The 13,581-nt window shown below is 59.2% G+C and overlaps 1 protein-coding gene across 4 annotated transcripts in view; it reads left to right on the forward strand.

Annotated features, from left to right (window-relative positions):
• Positions 1 to 3,724: 3,724 nt before the first annotated feature.
• ADARB1 (adenosine deaminase RNA specific B1) overlaps positions 3,725 to 13,581 on the forward strand; it is a 109,113-nt gene continuing 99,256 nt past the window's right edge. For 2 of the 4 annotated variants that reach the window (XM_072970354.1, XM_072970358.1), the window contains exon 1: positions 3,795 to 3,995. Coding sequence is in view for 1 of the 4 variants with exons in the window: in XM_072970347.1 (XP_072826448.1) it covers positions 5,911 to 5,920 (10 nt within the window). In the remaining 3 variants the exon portion in view is untranslated. Of the gene's footprint in view, positions 3,996 to 5,647; positions 5,921 to 13,581 lie in introns of all 4 variants that reach the window. The other 2 variants (XM_072970347.1, XM_072970332.1) reach the window with 2 other exon arrangements.

Below are 13,581 nucleotides of genomic sequence, written 5' to 3' on the forward strand. Positions count from 1 at the left end.
GAGGAGGGCCCAGAAGGATGGAGACCAGGCTCAGGGTGGGGGACCACGGACAGTCACATGCTCAGGATGGGGATCGCAGGCCTGCCCCTGCCCAACCCTGGCGCCTGGCTCCTCACACCAGGCTGCCTCCAGTTAGCGGGAGCGCCACTGCCCCCCGCCCTATCTAACCTGCAGACTAGGAACAACTCGAGAGCGAGTTCATTGTGGTAAGCGTGTGCCGCCCTTGCACGTGACGCACTGCCCAAGGCACTGAAAGGCCAGCAGAACGTCCTCAGTTCCCAGCTCTGCTTGATGCCCTAGATTTCCACTTCAGCCTGGCTTCCCCGGCTGGTGTGCGTGGCCAGCGATGCAGACCTCCCTGGCTGCCTCTGGGTTTGAGCTGTTCGAGTCCAGGACCAGGGGAGGCTTAGGACTGAGTCAGTGCCAACCCCGGATCCCCAGTGAAACACACTGAGTCAGAACTCCTCCCCTGGTCCTGGGGTGGGGGTGGGAAGTATGTACGTGTCTCGAGCACAGACACGGCCACTCCTGGCCCCTCTCGTGACTGAGGGGATTCACTCTGGGGCTGGGGACCCAGAGGAGGAAGTCTGTCATGAGCTGAGCAGACTCCAAGCAAGGTGTCCTCGCCAGGAAGACCTGAGTCAAGGTTTAGTAGCATTTGATCTTTGTCACTCCAGTCTCATGATTTTGGTTTTTGTTTTTTTAATTTAAGGCAAAAAAAAATCTGTCTCAGATAAATGTATCACAGTATATTGTTTACCACTCATTAGCAGTTCTAGCTACCTGACTTTTTTAAAAGCCAAGAAATCAATAACCTACTTTCAGACTATGATCTAAAGTCCCAGTGAGTGTCCCTTCTCCAAGACTGGGCAGAATTCAGTAAAACAAGGCAAAGCACATTTTTTTCAGATACGTTCCTGGTTGTTCACAGGGACTAAAGTGAAAGGGGCTTCAAAAGAACATGAAAAAGGTTATCCCTGACATTGAACAACTGAAATCCACAGTCAAGGTGCATCCCTCTCAGGCCAGTTAAACCATGACTGTGGCCTGGGCGTGGTCTCTGCAGGACTGGCCACCAAGGTGCTTGCCCTGCAGAGGTGGGGACAGGATCACTCAGGTCACCCTGTGTGGGCCCAGGGTACCGGCTCGGGTCTGGAGTGGAGGTCGGACAGCCAGGCCACGACGGCTGCCCCAGCTCAGGGCTGCACGCCCACCTGGGGGGTCGCTGCACCAGAGTGGCTTCTATACTTGTGAGCCTTGAACCCCCCCTTCCGTGGAAAGCCTGACAGCCAGGGTGTGAATGCACGCCCAGCAGCTCTGTGGCCAGCGGGCTGGCCCGGTCCCCCCCTTCCAGTAGTCCCCCAGCCGCAGACTGAAATCCTGTTCATGCTGCCTCTCACGAGCCTGCATCTTTGTCCTCAGACCATTACCCATCTTTCTGTACCACTCTGACCCGCAGGCATCTGTGCCTAGAATAATGTCTAATTCTGCCTCCGGGCTACCCGGTTACGCTGACTGATTCAGCTGGAGGAGAAAAGGGGTGAGGTGGACCTGCTGTTGTGTAACCAGTGTTCCCAGCAGGCGAAGTTCCACACCCTTCTGTACCTCCAAGACCACGTCCTGGGAGAGATGACCGGCTAGACCCCCAGAGGCGAGCATTTGAGCATCAGCTTTATTTCCCAGGACACCAAAGTGTGATTTCATTTTCACACTTTGCACAAGTGAGGCAAGCAGTGGGCCGGAGGCCTGGGGGCGGGGCGGGGCTCAAGCTGGGGCAATGCTGTTTGCACTGAGGGCCTTGCAGGCACAGCTGCCAGCACCCCTGAGGAGACCTAGGGCCCATCCCAGGCACCCACGTGTCTGATGTTGACCGTGATCAGGGGGAAGGACGGGCTTTCCTGAGGTCGTAAGACCCTCATCCTGGACCTTGACCTCTCAGGTGCCCGGCGAGCCCTGGTACTGTCCCACGTGTTGGCCCCGGGTGACTGGAAACTGCTTTCACCCCACATCAGCATAAAGAGACACGTCCTGTGGGTGTCACTGCAGGTCGGGGAGAACACCACATACACCCATCTCTGGAGAGGATGGCGGCTGAGGAGAGCAGCACGGCAGGCAGGGGCGACCCCAGGCTCCCAGCCGCCTCCAAAGTGGCCAAGAGGCAGGCCAGCCAGCTGGAGCCCCGTGCAGGCCTGGGGCTCTCCGCCTCAGCTGAGAGGCTGAATTCACTCCACCAGCTCCGCCTGGAGGGCAGGCACCGCTTCCCCTGTGCACACAATACTGAGCGCAGGCCTCTCAGACCGGCTCCAGGCTGGGCTTCTGTCTTGCTTTGGCCAACAGGACATTAGGAAACGTGCCGAGGCTGGAAAAGCCCTGGGCACCGAACTCTGCCTCCCCTCTTGCTGCTGATGGGGCCACACCAGCACGAGCAGCAGCGGCGGCCAGCTTTCGGATGGCAGTCCCTGCCCGAGACCCGAGGAGTGGCCCGTGTGAGTCCCAGCTCATACAAGCCACACCCCACGAAGCAGAGATGAACAGTGCCAGTCGCTCGCCCTCAGGATCGCGAACAAATAAATGATTGCTTCAGGCCACTTAGTTGGGGTGGTTGGTTACACAGAAATAAAGTCCTCATGTACATTTTGCTTCTTAAGGATGAATCCCTAGACGTCATCCCAGGAGTCCTGGTGTTTCCGTGTTGTCCAGCGCCCCTCTGGACGCTGCACCTGGCAGCAGCCCTCAGGGCAGGCGCTGGGCCTCCTGCTAGCTGGTGGGCCTTCCCGTGAGAGAGCAACCTGAAATAGACCGCTGGCCGCCGCAGCACTCAGGTCACTGCACTCAGGGATACCCCGTTCTGTCCCATGACTTGGGGGTGACCGTAGCTAACCTCTAGAGTGCGAGGCTGGGCTCTTCCCCGACACGTGTCTTCTTCCCCCTCTTACACCGGAGCAAACCGGCAGAGGTCCAGAGAGATGCCGTAGGCCCCGCAGCTGAGAAGGGGGTTAGCAGAACTGGGCCCTGGAGCGCAGCCTCCGCTGGCACCGGCGCTGCCCAGGCTGAGGGCCCCAGGCCGGCCCGCCGCCGCCCGCTGCGCCCTGGAGTCCTCCTAGTAGGTGACCAGCCCCTGGAGAGCTCTGGGCACCCGCGTCTACGGACTGGACTTTTCTTGTCAAACTGTTTTCTGAGTAGAAGTGCAGCCTTGAGTTGGTTATTCTGGTCTTCCAAACGTGGCACTTCCACAAATGCTTACCACTCTGCGTGTAAACACTTCTCGGTATCGCCGCAGAAAATGCAATTACGGTGCCCGGAGGCGTACGCTTACCGCGTGCTCGTGAATCAGCTTTGACAAGCCTTCACCCGCTAACCGACCAAGCCAGCCCCCGCAGCCGGTCATCTGGCCTTGCTTCTGATCTCAACGAGGGTCCCACGCAGAAACCGGGGGGCGCCGTCGGCGTCTGGTGGCCGTGACCCCACCTCCTCCAGCACGCCCCCGACTTCGCACCGCGCAGGCCGGGTGCACCTTAACGTCCCGTTCCCGGCGCGCCCTCCAGCGCGCGGACGCTGCGGACCCCGCCCGCCTCGCCGGGGACTCCGCGCAGCCGGCCGCGGGCGGGGCCTCGCGGGGCCGCGCCCCTCCCGCCGCCCTGGGCCCTCTCTCCCGGCTCCCTCCGTCCCCCAGCCCCCGCTCGCGCTCCCGGGCCCCGCCGACCGCGGGTAAGACTCGGCGCGGCCTGCGTGCGCGCGCACGTGCGGCGTCGAGGCGTCACCGCCCCCCCGCGTGCGCGCGGCCGGCCGCGGGGGTCGCGGGGAGGGCGGAGCCAACGCCGAGGGCGGAGGGCGGAGGCTGAGGCGGCGGCTGAGGCGGCGGCCGGTCGGGCCGCGCTCGGGGGCGCGCTCGGGGGCGCGCTCGGGGCCGCGCCAGGCCACGGCCAGCGCGCCGCAGCCCCCGGCGGCCGATCGGAGCCCTTGAGCCGCGCGGAGCGGAGCGGCCCGCGGCTGAGGTGAGGCCGGCGGGGCGGCGGCGCTGCGGGGGCGGCGGGGCTCGGACACCGCGGCCGGACAGCACGGCCGGACCACGCCGCCGGGCCACGCCGCCGGGCAGCCCGGGGCAGCGCCGCGGCTGCGTTTATGTAAGCGCCGCGGGGCAGGTGGTGAGGCCGCGCCGGGCGTGCGGCTGGAGCGGGACCCGAGCGGCCCGGGGCGCTGTCCGGAGACGCTGTCCGGAGCGGCCGCGGGCCGCCCGGGGAGGGGAGCTGCGCCCAGAGCGGCCCCACGTCTCCTGCCCCGGGCGCCGCATCTGCGCGGGATGCTCTGCGCCGCGGAAGAGGGAGGCTGCGCCCCGGGATGCAGGAGAGCCTGCGACCCCGGGACGGAGGGGAGGCTGCGTCCCCGGGATGAAGCTGCGCCCCGGGGCGGGTACACCGAGCCCGAGGGTGAAGGGGAGGCTGCGCCCCCGGGGAGGGACACTGCCCCCAGGGATGAGGCTGCGCCCTGGGGAGTGGAGCCCGCGCCCCCGGGACGGAGGAGAGGCTGCGTCCCCGGGATGAAGCTGCGCCCCGGGGCGAGTACACCGAGCCCGAGGATGGAGGGGAGGCTGCGTCCCCGGGGTGAAGCTGCGCCCCGGGGCGGGTACACCGAGCCCGAGGGTGAAGGGGAGGCTGCACTCCCGGGATGAACCTGGACGGAGCGGAGGCTGCGTCCCTGGGATGTGGATGCGCCCCGGGGCGGGTACACTGAGCCCGAGGATGAAGGGGAGGCTGCGCACCGGGGAGAGACACTCTCCCCAGGGATAAGGCTGCGCCCTGGAGAGTAGAGCCTGTGCCCTCAGGAGGGGAGCCTGCACCGGGGACAGCCCCGTCCCCTCCCCGGGAGTGCCGCTTCTGCTCCGGCTGCGGTGCGCCCTAGGAGGGAGGGCTGCGCCCGGGACAGGGCTGCACCTGGGACGGCCCGCGTCCCCTTCGGGAGGGCACCGTGTCCGCGCAAGATGCTCTGCGCTGTGTGGAGGGCACAGTGCACCCTCCGGGTGAGGCTGCGCCCCCGGGGAATGGAGGCTGCACCCGCACAGTGAGGCTGCGCCGGGGACGGCCCCGCGTGTCCTCCCGAGGGCGCCGTGTCCGCGTGGGATGCTCTGCGCCGCGGGCGTCCCGGGGCGGGGAGGTTCCCGCGGATACGGGGCGTCTTGAGCAATCGAAACGATCTGGGGCGACTAGGGGCTCGAGGTGAATTCTGACATGTTCAGATCTGCAGTAGGAAAATTACCGGGACGTGAATGGGTCTGAAGGAAGGGGTCAACGTGGGCTGTGGACGCTAAGACGTGTCGGAGTCTCGTTAACGTACTGGAGAACCTAAAACGTGTCCTAGTCCCGATTTGTGCGTGGAGACCCGCAGCGCTGTGTGTGGCTCCCGTTAGTATTTTCAGCCGGCGGGTCTGGGTCGTTACTTCTGACAAGGGCGTTTTGTTTCCTTGCTCGAGCTGTAATGGTTAGCGTTCAGTTAGGGAAGTACAAGGAAAAGTGGCTTGATGTCAGACTTGCTTCTTTACTCTTAGTGTCGTAATTAAGATGATCGACCAGTTAAGTTTTGAGAACAGAAGTAGTTATTTACTTCTCCTTGTTCCCTCTTAAATTTACCATGTGTTGTATTCCTTTAAAAGGTGCCGCCTACAGCTGCATTTCCCCAAACGCCGGGTTGTGCTCTGGGCAGTTCCCGCGCAGTGTCTTTTGATTATGTCTTTTTTTTTGAGGCTGAGATTCCTTTACCTTCTGCCTGCTGAGGTTTCCCTGAAGGGAAAGGAAGAAGAAGAAGGCAAAGATTGGCTGGTACCCCTCCTCCTTGATGTGAGAATCAGCTGCAAGCTCCCTCCAGGGACAGGGTCCCCTCCGCAGGGACACCCACAGCAGCGCTCATGAATACTGGATGAGACTCAGTGAGTTGGGTGTCGCTCCTGCCCTGCCCAGGTGGAGGTGGGGACTCACACTGGCTTTGCAAGGCAGCCACTGTCTGTGAGTCGTGCCTGTTTGATGTCTGCAGGTTCCTGAGACTGAATTTATTCAGCTACATCTCCAACAAAATTTGAGGCTATAGTTGGAAGGGAAAAAAAGGCCTTTCTGCAGGGGGCAGTGGTGAAGAGAAAATTGGTCCAGCTCTGAGAAATTGATGACACATGCATCCGAGATGCACTGTGCTCACAGTCAGCGCCGGGAGGTGAAGAGAGGACCATGAGCTAATAACGTCTCCCACAAAAAACTTCTCGGCTCAGAGGCTAATTCAGGACTTTGTGAATTTACATGTTGTAAAGGCGTTTCAACTGCTTTTATAGGGGGCTAAGAAAATTCCTTAAACTTAAATGTGTCTGATGAATGAATAAAGTAAATGAATTCATTTGGCAAGGACTTACCACGTTGGGCTACGCGGGGCCCTCCCTGTCTTAGGCTCCCCACACAGTGCCGAGCAAAATACGCAGAGTTTAAAGCAGTGCAAAAGCTGGCAGTTGACTTTATTAAACACTTATAGCATTACCTTTCTAAAAATAAAATTCATAATTTTAGTTACGAAAGTTTAAAATGTATACCATTGAAGTTTTTATTTACAGCTTTGAAAGTATAAGCTCTCACACTGCACATTCAAGGGGTGCAGACAGACACAAAGCCTCATTCCAGTCCATCCCTAGCCACTCGGGTCCCTAACTGCTGTGGCCGGGTGACTGTGTGCTGTCTCAGCAGTGGTTGAAATATATATGTGGTTACAGATGTGTTTTAATATAGTTTTTAATATCGAATGTGAGAAACAGTGCTGCAGTGAATTTTTTTGTGCATGGGTTCAAGCAAAACCTGCTAATCATTTTTTTAAATCATCACAATTCCTTGGCTGTAAGGTTTATTTAAGAGCTGGGTTTTATTCCCTTGAATGCTGTGATGCGCGATGTATTTATGACCAAGGAAATTATTTAAATAGGTAGGAGATAGAAAGTATACTTTGGAGATTAATAGGTGAAGTTATACAGTTACCAACCTATAAAAAAGTTGTTTAAGAAAAATTGTCAATCTTAGTATGAAACTGAAAAACTTAGGTCCAGTTTTATTGGAAAACTTGATTTTTTTTGTCAGTGTTCTAAAACATGGATTTCCAAATCTACAATTGGTGTGATAGAAATACTGCTATTAAAAAAAACTTAGACATATTTTTATAACATGTGACGTAGGAAAGACAGTGAGAACCTCATTCAAAAATTGTACGTTGAGGTCGTTTTGAGGTTTCCTCATTCCTTCTCTTCCTGACGTCACGTGTTGTTCGGAACGTGCACAGGAAGCTAGCAGCCGGCAGCGGTGCTCACCTGGCCTTGCGGCGCAGCCTGACGGCCGTGGGGCCCAGGCCCTCAGTACCAGCTCGTCACATTCTGTTGTGGTCTGGGTAACACTGCTGTGTGCCAGGTGTCTAGGGTGTGCCAGAGAACGGCTTTCTCTTCGTGGTGGATTTAAACTGAAGACGAGGCTGGGAGAGGGTGGAAGCAGCTTGGAGGGGCCTGGTATTTCCATGGGAAGCACAGTGAAACTCTGCGAGCATCTAGGGTGGGTTTCTTTCACTCACGTGGTCACCCCCACCCCCGGACTTAGACCAGGTGTCAGTTCCGTTCTAGGCCCTGGAGACAGAGGAGTGAACAGCAGGGGTGGTTCCTGCCCCAGGGGGGAGATGAGGATGGTGAACCCCAACTGAAGTCCTAAGTGCAGGGAGGAGCACGTAAAACTAGCAGGGGGGTTGCGGGGGCTCTCAGAGGCTGGAGGCTGGAGGCTGGTGGCTTTGGCAGGCAGAGGGAGCTCTGAAGTCCTGGCCTTGGGCCACAGGGGTCTGAGCTTCCTGTGTGGTGCTGATGCGGTGCTGGTACAGGAGCCCAGGGGGCTGAGAGGAAGGGAGGGCTGCAGCTCATGGGGGTGTGGAATTGAGGTGGTGATCTCAGCCTCACAGGGTGCCGCCTGCCCACCTGCCTTCCTGGTAGAGAGTTTTGAACAACAGAAGGACAGGATCTGATTTACCTTTGAAAGGAATCACACTGGCTGTTCTGCAGCTAATCTTTTTTGGAAGCTTGTGATGTGCCAGGCCATTTAAGTGCTTTACATTTATTCATTAAATTCTTAGGCGGTCTATAGGCAGGCGTTATTATAGGTCTTCCATGTGACAGGTGGGTAAAGCTGGGTTCAGAGAGGCCACGGGTAAGTGGCAAAGGGAGGACCTCCCTGAGAGCCCGGGCCGCGGGCAGGAGGGGGCAGCGGGCCTGCCCAGGCAGAGGTGGTGGGAGCAGATCCGGCATGCTGTCCTCCAGCACGTGTGAAGTGTCCTCTGTAAGTAAGTTGCAGTGTTATTTTCTGGTGCTGTTACCAGGGAAATGTTGCCACTTTGACTGTGACACAGACCGCCCCATCAGGTGGGGGTCCCTCACACTCAGTGGAAGCGCCCTCAGACTTCCCGCATGGGCTTTTCAGACCATGCCGCTGTTGCGCCTTCATGACAAAAGAAAAGGTAAGTGGAATAAAGTAATGGTAACATTTCTTCCCCTTTAGAGTTTGGTCCCTCCAAGTCGGCCCCACGGCAGAGTCCACTGTGCTGTCACCGACGTCACTGCGTGGCCTTCCTGACTGCCGTCTCTGGGGTGCGTCCACGCCGCGGCTGCAGTCTGCGAGCTTGGACGCTTTCTTGGTCTCACTGGCAGGTGTTGCGGAGGGGCTTCCGGCCCTAAGATGATTTGCTAACTGGCCTGACGATGGGTTAGTTGCTCTGTCAGTCATGCCGCCAAGAGGATCAGCTGAGTTTGAACAACCCCTCTCACCTCCTGCCCGATTTCACAGTCGTGAAGATGCAGGGAAGCGTGGGCCTCAGAACTGAGGAACTTGGCGTGTTCCGCAGGCAGAGCCGTCGGGATTGCCAGAAGGCTCTGCGGTGGAGCAGCCCTGACGACCCCAGGGCTGCCGGCCGGAGCGGTCGGCGGGCGCTGCTGTGACTGGTGTCTGGCCGGAGGTCCGGCGTCCGGGGCTGGAGGCGGCCCTGTGCTGCAGGCTGACCCGCGGGTCGAACCTTCATTCCGCGGCTACCAGACGTGTGGTCTTGAGCTCGCCGCTTACTCTTCGCACCTTGGGGTTCTCCTCCGTGACGAGGGAGAGGAGCCGGGCCCTGTCTGCTGGGCTGGTGGGTGGGGGAACTGAGCTGACGTGAAGTGCCTGCAGTTGGACGCCACCAGCAGGACTGCAGAGGGTTTCTTCCGTGTTGTTTTGTGATTAGTCATCCCAGTGGGGGTGTTACGATCTGCGTGGAAGTTCAAGGTTGGGTTCAAGAAGAGGTTGGGGCCAGTCATGTCCATTTGGCACCATTTGCACATTGCTGATGTCTGAAACCATAGGGGTGGCAGTGAGCGAAGACACGGAAAGGCTGAAGGGTGAGGATGGGGCCTGGGGGCTTTTGGCGAGGGGCCCACAGGAGGAGGGGTCTGGTGGTGGGGAGGCCTGGGTGAGAGTGCGGAGGTGCCGAGCGTCAGGTACAGGGGGCCCTCTGGAGGGGACCGGGCAGCCAGACGGCCGCTGGACAGCTGCAGGCTCGCAGGGTTTTTATTTGTAAGTGAGAGCGATTATAGTGTGTTTGGGGCCGTCAGGGAGGATCCCTAGAGGAGGACGGATGTCTGACGCATCGGGAGGCGGGTAGTTGCCGGAGCACTGTCTCTGAGGTGTGGGAGGGGACGGCCAGAGGCGCAGGGCCAGCTCAGCCCGGGAGCGAGGCGGGACTCCTGCCTGCGGGAGCCGCGGTGCACTTCAGACATCCCTAAGCAGCTTGCTGCCCCTTTGAAAGGAGGGCGTAAGATAAAACATTCTGTGCTCAACGTGGGAACCTTGGGAACTGCGCAGCAGACTTCGGATCTGCTTTCTTATTAGCTTGTGGTGCTAAACGCGCCTTGGGGCGTCCTCACAGAAAGATACATGTGGAAATGGTGGGTTTTTTAACTTAAAAAAATTCATGTCTCTAAAGGCATCATTAACTTAACTAGAGGTTGGCACCTTTATTCACCAAATTTAGTGCCATTCAGAGGGCTAACCAGACTGGGCCCCTGACCTGGGCTCCAGCGCGGCGTCCGGGCGGCTGCCCCACCTCCGGCCGGTGGGGCAGGCGGCCATGCTTTGGGCCTCCAGAAGCTGGGGCGCCGCTGGGGCAGCAGCATTTGCTGAAAGTGGCTGTTCAAGTGGTGAAATAGCTTCCATGCGTGTCAGCTGGTAGTGCTTGTGGTTGTTTGATTTTTCTTTGGTTTGGGAGTTTCGAAATATCCATCTTCTCAGTGGTTCAATCAGTGGGATGAAACGTAGGGAGGCCAGCCGACCGCTTGTGCTCCATCTGTCGTGTGTGCAGCGGGAGGGCTGGTTTCCGTGGCTCTGGGCCCTGTTCCTGTCCCTCCTGCCCTCAGTGGGCGGGTTTTACCCAGGCCTTCTCTGCGTGCGCCCTCGCAGAAGGACGCACGGAGGACGAGGAGGCCTCCTCTCTGAGCCTACCCCCAGGGGGCAGACGGAGGCACAGGCGAGGCCGGGGCATCGAGGCGGCTCCTGGGTGAGGTGTGGTGTTCAGGAAGGCTCTCCGGACCAGGTGCTACGCTGAGGCCCAAAGCAGAGAGTGCACGCTTTGTGTCAGGAGAGGGACAGTCACGTTCCAGGGGGAGGGACAGCCTGCCGGAGCCCTGCTCGCTGAAGTAGCCGGGGCAGCAGCCCTGGTCGGGGTGGTGTGTGGGGCAGGGCGCCAGCTGTGCGGCTCTCTGGGCCAGGCCATGGGCCAGGGCTGCAGCAGGGCTGGGGGGCCGGGACCAGGCGGGGGCTGAGAGAGTGGAGGGAGCCCAGGGGTGTCGGCGGAGTCAGCAGGCTTTGGGGACGGCTGGGGTTGAGAAGGGCCCTTATAGCTGTGGATCGTCACGGCGCTGAGCCCGAGGGTCTGAGGGGAACTTGTTCCATTGTGGACGGCACTGGCTGTTGGATTCGGCTAAAATCGGCAGGTCACTTGTGCCTGGGCGTGTGACGTGCAGGGCATTTACTCTTATGTGCTTACGTGGGATCCGCAAGCCACAGAACGTGTTGTTTCAGGAACCTAGGCACTCTTGTGTCGAAACTCCCTTTAGGTGGAGCTGGCGCTCCCATCAGTTACTGCTCACTGGTCTCACGCAGGGGTGACGGCACCCCTGGTTTTCAGATCGGGAACTGACAGGGTCAGTCGCTTCTTGGGGAAGCTGGGTACCATTTAGCTAGTACTTACTAAGCTTTTGCTGTGTGTCAGGCATGGAGGAACCAGTTTAATCTAGTTTACTCCTGATGACAAGTTTTGGCGGTCCCCATTATGCAGAACCGTCATCGTCCCCTCTTCCCTGGCTCACCTGAGTAGCCCCCTCCCCTCCCCTCCATCCCCTACTGTCTGTTCTTGACCGGCTGCCAAAGCCAAGCCTTAAATGGAGGACGGACCAGGCACCTTCCTGCTCTCAGCCCTGTAACTGCCGCATCCCAGAGGCCTCCCGCCTGCCGGCCCCTCGCTCACCCCTCCGGCTGTCTGGTGGGCTTCACTCCTCCACACACACCCTCCCCTCTGCACCCCTGCGGCCCTGCCGTGCGCGCCGTGGTCTCCCCTCTGCACGGCCCCCCCCCCCCCCGTCAGCCCGCCAGGCAAACTGGCGCCTCGGGAAGGCAGGGCTCCCGTGCTGTCTCTGTCCTAAGGGCGCAGAGCCATGCCTGGCGGATAGTAGGCACTCAGCCACGTTTGCCGTTTGGATGGATAACCTTCCTCACTTCCAGTGTAGGTACTAGAACCCGATTCCACGCTGTTTGCCTGTGAAAGTGTGTCTCTTCTGCCTGAGCAGGCTGCACCCCCTGCTCCCATTGTGCTTGGTGAATCAGTCATGTATTTATGCCCCATATGTCTGCGTCATCTCCAGATTTCTGTGCTTTTCTTTGTAGAACGGAAACATTTACAAAACATTCAGAATTACTCGAAAACCATGGAGTGCAGAGCAGTCAGTTAATCTGTTGAAAGCGGGAAGTCCTCAGCTCGCCTGTTAGGCGACACGTGATGAAGTGCGTTGTCGTGAGTGGTGGAGCACCCATGACAGGGAAGGCATAGCTGTAAGTGCATCGTGACGACAGTGCGACTGTTTTGAGTAACTCTGGGAGGTTTCAGAAAAGCAGCCAAAAAGAAAAAAAATACTTAATTCATTGTGGAGTCTCAGAGGATTTAAAAATTGGAAAGAACGTGGCTTAAAAGCTGTTTGGTGGGGAGCAAGTGGCAGAATTTACCGGAATTTGGGAAACTGGGCGCTTAATCCCAGCCCTGCCTCTGACCTGGTGGGCTGCTCACTGCGTCACCCGGGCAGGTTCCCTCTGTGTGTGTGTGTGTGGGGGGTGGCACTGTCCCAGGGTCTCGCTGTTGCTGGAAGACTGCAGGAGGAAGGTAACAGGCCCGAGGGCCTCGAGGGCCTGCAGGCGGCGCTCCGCGTGTGCTGGTCGGGGAAGCCCCGCGTGGGCCCGGTGCCCCTGCGGCTGCTGGGAATCCATACGCAGCCGGCACTCGGCGCAGTGTCCCGTCGTCCCCTCCCTCTGGTCCTGAGAGAGGTGGGTCGGGACAGGACCTGGGTTGGGGCCGTGGGCTCTGGCTCAGCAAGGAAACGCTAGGGCCCTTTCCCCGCTTGCCTAGTCCTCAGGGACAGGCTTGCTGGCTGCCCTGAACTTCGCGGGCCAGGGCGGCCTTCGCAGGCCTGCAGGTCTAGGGCGTGTCGAAGCCAACCAGACAATTCAGCGGGGGCAGGGGTGGGGCTCAGTGGCAGAGCGCGTGCTCAGCATGCACGAGGTCCTCGGTTCTGTCCCTGGTACCTCCGTTAAAGAAAAAAAAACCTGTAAGAAAAGGGTAATTCAATAGTAGGTAGTGATTAGTTGGCCCCTCTTCTAACATTGTGCCCTTAGAAACCGAGTTGTTAACACGTGTACCCGCCGGGGTGGAGAATGAGTTTGAAAGTTGCGTTGCATTCGCGCCTTTACTCATGGGCAGTGAGCCTAAGTCCAGCTTCTTTCCTTGTCCTGGTTGCTAACAGCCCAGGTCCTCTGGCTCCCCGGGTGGCACCTCTCCTTGGCTGAGTGATGTCCTTGAGGAAAGGAACTTACTCCCGGAGGCGAGGCAGCGTCTCACCACTTGCGTGAGGCCGAGGGATGGCCACCATCCCTCGTTTCTGGGCGGACACTGTCGCCTCCTAACACCCAGCCCTCCTTCCCAGCCTCTTCCCTTTCCAGGGGTTGATTCTGCCAGACACCTGCTCTCAGGCAAGAGGTCTGTCTGTGTCAGGTCAGGGCGCCCGCGTCTTCCGTGTGCTGTGCTGGGAGAGGGCAGGGAATTGGACTCATCCAGGGGCTGTCCCCAGGGAGAGCGGGGAGGGGGTGCTGGGCGGCCGCAGGGCAGCCCCTGAGCCCTGCATGGAGGAGGAGGGAAAGTGCAGGTCGTGCAGACGCTTCACATGGCTTAGGCCTGAGCACAGTTTGAGGTCAGCCTGATAGAGGGACAGTTCTGGGGACTTCTGTGCCCGGGCCACGGCTT

The sequence above is a fragment of the Vicugna pacos genome, chromosome 1 (assembly GCF_048564905.1).
Source record: "Vicugna pacos chromosome 1, VicPac4, whole genome shotgun sequence".
NCBI lineage: Eukaryota > Metazoa > Chordata > Mammalia > Artiodactyla > Camelidae > Vicugna > Vicugna pacos.